The sequence below is a fragment of the Syzygium oleosum genome, unplaced genomic scaffold (assembly GCF_021117445.2).
Source record: "Syzygium oleosum isolate NSW1041296 unplaced genomic scaffold, Sole_v2.1 Sole_v2.03, whole genome shotgun sequence".
Taxonomy (NCBI): domain Eukaryota; kingdom Viridiplantae; phylum Streptophyta; class Magnoliopsida; order Myrtales; family Myrtaceae; genus Syzygium; species Syzygium oleosum.
Genome location: NW_026607487.1, coordinates 17964824 through 17969448, shown reverse-complemented (window position 1 = coordinate 17969448; position 4625 = coordinate 17964824). Strand labels below are relative to the sequence as shown.

The 4625-nt window shown below is 46.2% G+C and overlaps 1 protein-coding gene across 1 annotated transcript; it reads right to left on the bottom strand.

The window, feature by feature from the left end:
- Positions 1-507: 507 nt before the first annotated feature.
- On the bottom strand, positions 508-1454 carry LOC115671872 (cyclin-dependent protein kinase inhibitor SMR6-like). Its single transcript, XM_030593532.2, has one exon. It carries the CDS (start codon positions 1044-1046, stop codon positions 711-713), a length of 336 nt encoding a protein of 111 aa, XP_030449392.1. The 5' UTR covers positions 1047-1454; the 3' UTR covers positions 508-710.
- Between the last annotated feature and the right edge of the window lie 3171 nt (positions 1455-4625).

Sequence of the window (4625 nt, the reverse complement as noted above, 5' to 3'; positions counted from 1 at the left end):
CTTTTGAAGCCATTAACAAAAGCTTTGGTTCTTCTTTTTCCCCAATTTTTTTTTTTTTTGTTCCTTCTTTGATGAATAAAGATTTGCTTCTAGAAATCCTACTTGTTGTCAGAGTGGGTGTCTCATGTCGACTTGAACAAAGATAAAGATGATAGGTTACAGTCGTGCATAATGTAATAAAGCGATGGTTTACGTCATTCTTCCGCTCGGAGCGGCAAATATGGAACCAGTTCGAGTACTCTGAGAAGGTACAATGAACAGAAGACCCAGAATTTCTTGCCCGTCTCAGCTCACCAAACTTTAGAGAAGCCTGAAAGAGAGAGAGAGAGAGAGAGAGAGAAGCAAAGGCAAATTTCGCTTTGGAAACACGATGCCTCCTGCTTCACCAAGTAAAGCCATAACTGCTACTTCCCGGGTGGAGACAAGATTATGTGATTCTGTTTGAATTTATCAAGCCAAAGATTCAGACACCCAGTGGGTTTTTCTTAAAAAGAGAAAGAAGGAAACTTGCCTAATCGCGAATCTTTATTGAATGAAAAATGTTCTGTACACATCACTAGCCTCCACTACCTACTAAACAGATAAGAGCATACAAGAGGACAAGAGAAAAAAGAGAAATAATAGTTAGAGGAGAAGGGAAAGAAAATAAGCAAGAAACTGGAGTCCATAATACAACCTTTTTAACAACTACACAAATCTCCCACGAATCATCAGTTAGCCCTCTCGGCTTTGCGCATGAACACGCTCTCCAAATCCGGAGGATTAAAGAACTCCCTAACCCCGTTGTAGCGGTACTTCAACGCCGGCTTCCGCTTCCTCGGGGCCGGCGGGCACGTGAACTTAGCCGGGATCCTCGCCTCCTCGCCCGTCGGGGTCGTGGACAGCTCCTCCTCCTCCTCCCCGCCGCCGCCGCCGTCGTCCCACTTGGTGTAGATGGGCTTCAACGGGGACCGCAGCGAGATTCCGGCGATGACCCACGTCGCCTTGCCCTCCATCTCGAGCCCTCTATCCACCTGGTGGCGCTTCTCTTGGAACCCCATGATCATAAATACGCGCCCCCTCCCCCCCTGCCGCCTCCGCGCGGTGGCCCAAGAACAAAAACGGTGTGGTGCAGCGCAAAGGAGGAAGGCTTTGAGGGAGAGAATATAAAACGGGAGGAAGAGAATAAAGGCTGGTTTGATCTTTTCTTGTGGGGGATTGGGAAAGGGTGTTGGGCTGTTCGGGTGAAAGGGCGCTTATAAAAGATGGAAGAGAGAGAGAGAGAGATGTGGAGAGAGGGAGGGGAGCTGGCTTTAAATGAGGAAGAGCATATGGTTCAATGTGGCTCTGTATATACCAGTGAGATCAGAGAGAGGAGGAGAGGGGAGGAGGAAGAGAACCCGAGGAAACTCGTGACATAAGCAGAGAAGAATAAAGAAGACTTTTATGTTAATGTTGTGTAATGTAGTGTGGTGTGTGTGAAAGGAGAAAGGAAAGGAGGGAGGGGAGGAGAGGAAGGTGCCCGTGAAAGTAGCTGACCGGGGCGGGCAGCGGCAAGAGATTGACTCGGATTTTGGCGCCAAAATCTTTTGGAGGTGTGGTGATGTGGTGGTGGTGGGAATATTGGGGGGAGATCATCAACAAGTTCCCCAATTAATATTCCTTTGCTTTTTTTTTTTGTACCATCATTATCTCCTTAATTTAATCTTTCCCGTCGTAATTCTGTCCCCGCCCAAAAATAAGTTAATTGTCGTCTTTGGTTCCGCTGCACATTTGAAAGAGTGGCCGGGCCGTTCTTTGATGAACCGGGCAAATCACGGATAATGGGGCCAGACCATTTGAGGCATCGATGTCGATTTCTAAAACGGCATATGTACATCGGAGTAAATTCAAATGCGATAGATCGGCCCATTTAGGGGAAAAGTGCTGAATAAGTCCTAAACCTTTTGGGGTGGTGCCAATTTAGTCACAAACTTATTTTTAGTGCCAATTGAGTCCTATACCTTTTGATATAGTGTCAATTCAGTCCTTTTGGGCGGATTTTGATGATATGGACATCGGCCAGCCGGCGACCGGTCACCGGCGCTGACATGGACAAAATTTAATAATATTTTAATATTTTTTTGAATTTTTTTTTCTTCTCCCTCTTCCTTCAGCCACTCGCCGGAGCGGCGACCGGCCGGAGGCCAGAGGCCGGCGAGGTTGACCTCGCCGGCCTAGGGCGAGCCACGCTTGCCACTAGCGAGGCTCACCCTCGCCGGCGACGGCGAAGGCGAGCCTCACCATGACTAGGCGAGCCTCACCGGCGGCTGGGCGAGGCCCGACCTCGCCGGATCTGGCGAGATCGACCCTCGCCCGACCATGGCGAAGGCCGAGCGAGCCTCGCCAGTGGCCGGCGAGGCTCACCCGAGGCCGGTGAGGTCGACCTCGCTGGCCTCCGGCCAGTCGCCGCTCCGGCAAGCAGCTGAAGGAAGAGGGAGAAGAAAAAAATTCAAAAAAATATTAAAATATTATTAAATTTTATCCACGTCAGCGCCGGTGACCGGTCGCCGGCTGGCCGATGTCCACGTCAGCAAAATCCGGCCAAAAGGACTGAATTGGCACTATATCAAAAGGTTTGGGACTCAATTGGCACCGAAAATAGGTTTATAACTAAATTGGCACTACCCCAAAAAGGTTTAGGACTTGTTCAGCACTTTTCCCGCCCGTTTAGGAATGGGGCTGAATAGCTGGTAGCGGCAATGGCGACTGCTAAAAACATGTGCTCGATACTAAAACATTAGCAAGGTGGAGTTGTGGGCACCTCGTATATCAAAAGAACAATGCTAGCATCTGTATCAAGACACAATGGATCTCAACATTCCTTTATCTTTTGATAGATTGGAAACATCTTGTATCAAACGGTTTTTCTTAAACTCGTCAAGCGACGAAATCATATATTGCCCAACCATTTTCCTTTTCACTCAGTGTAGGCATGAATTACTGTCATTTTCTTTCAATTGAGAAATATGACAACCTCACCAACCCGACATGATGTTTTCAATTTTTGGAGGGTCAAGTAACTCAACAGCGCCGATATAGGACGTGTCAGCTAATCTTTTGTCCGGACATTATTTCGCCTTTTTCTATAGGGAATTATCTACTCTTTAATTTCACTCATTCCTCACCTAAGTGAAACCCGTAATCACAAATCACTCCTGAACATGGCGGATCAAACCTCATCATATGTGCTGGACCCAAACAACATTAACATCCTAGTTGCAAGTCCACTTGATTACGTCCTTATGAGTCGTGATGCTTCTGATAAACGTGCTAAGTTAAAAATGGGTAAAAATGTCTAGTTGTACTGGCCATAGTTCAATGCCCCCTTTGCTGCTGGCCACCGGACTATGACCTAATCATTATTACTACTGTGTCTAGCAGCACCGACCAATTGTATGCTACTAATGTGGGAGGCATTTTGACAAAAAACAATCCTTTGTTCTGACACTAATCTACTTACGGCAACTGGCTGCGTTCCATCTTACCGAGCTTAGCTGGTGCTCACGATCGAACCCTTTTCGTTGTCCCTGTGTCTGTCTCAGATCTCCTCCATCCTTCACTTCAAACCTTGTTATCAAAAAACCCTTTATTGCTCTGTGAGGGGTACTTTTGTTTTTCAAGGAAAGCGCTTTCTCCACGTGAAAGAAAGCCAATGGCAAAGAGAGACGTGAAAGGGAAGGCAAGAAAGGCAAAAATAACGCCACATTCGATGCCACGAAAGAGATTAAAAAAAAGAAAGAAAGAAGGGTTTGATGAAGCTTTTGCTTTGAGTTTACGCTCGTTGAGCGTACGTGAAGGTCTCCTTTGGAACAGGGTAAAGTTCCTTGTCCCGTAAAAGTCAAAGCATCCAAATCCGCACGATCGATCTCATTGGCTAGAAAAGCCAGATTTTATTCGCGCTTTTAAATGCTAAGTTAAGTAGCCAGTTGACCCCGCTCCATTCTTTCTGATATCTTTTCCCAAGGTAACATTAACTTTACCCTTACTGTTGATAACCCTTCTTATTCGACTTGATTTAATGGTGGTCCTTTTCTTGTGTTAGGTGATGGAAACTTTACCTTTCATGCCCCTACTTTTTCGCCGGAAACTCTCGGAACAAACCCGGATATGTTTCATGCCGGATATCGACTGAAGTTCATTGTTTTGCATTATAAAAAGGAGTACTTGCTTGCCTTCATTTTGCTATACAGGAAAGTGAAGATCGTGAAGTGTTCATAGCATGTATTTAATCAGCCGGTGGTTGATTGTCTTGGGTCGTTTTTAAGGTCGAGTTATCAATTTCAGGGCTAGTCAGGAGTTAGTATGGTAAGCAAAGTCAAAAGCTGACATTTTGGGCATAAACATTCCTTCCGGATTGAAATAGGCCCACGCCAACATTCATTTTAGAGCTGTCTAAAGCCTCTTAAGTGACTACTACACCCACAATAATCAAGAAACTCATGATTGGGCATGAGTCAAGCAAAATGCAGGACAAAGCTTCAGCAACTCAGCACGTGAAAGCGATCTACATGGTATCACAGTAGGCCCGTGAAGGCCTGTCGTTCCCAGTCGTAGAAGTTGTGGGATGTATACAAAAAAGATAGCCGCAAAATACGCGGCCTACT

Coding starts and splice junctions, on each gene's coding strand:
- LOC115671872 (XM_030593532.2), bottom strand. CDS start 1,046: ATGATCATGGGGTTCCAAGAGAAGCGCCACCAGGTGGATAGAGGGCTC.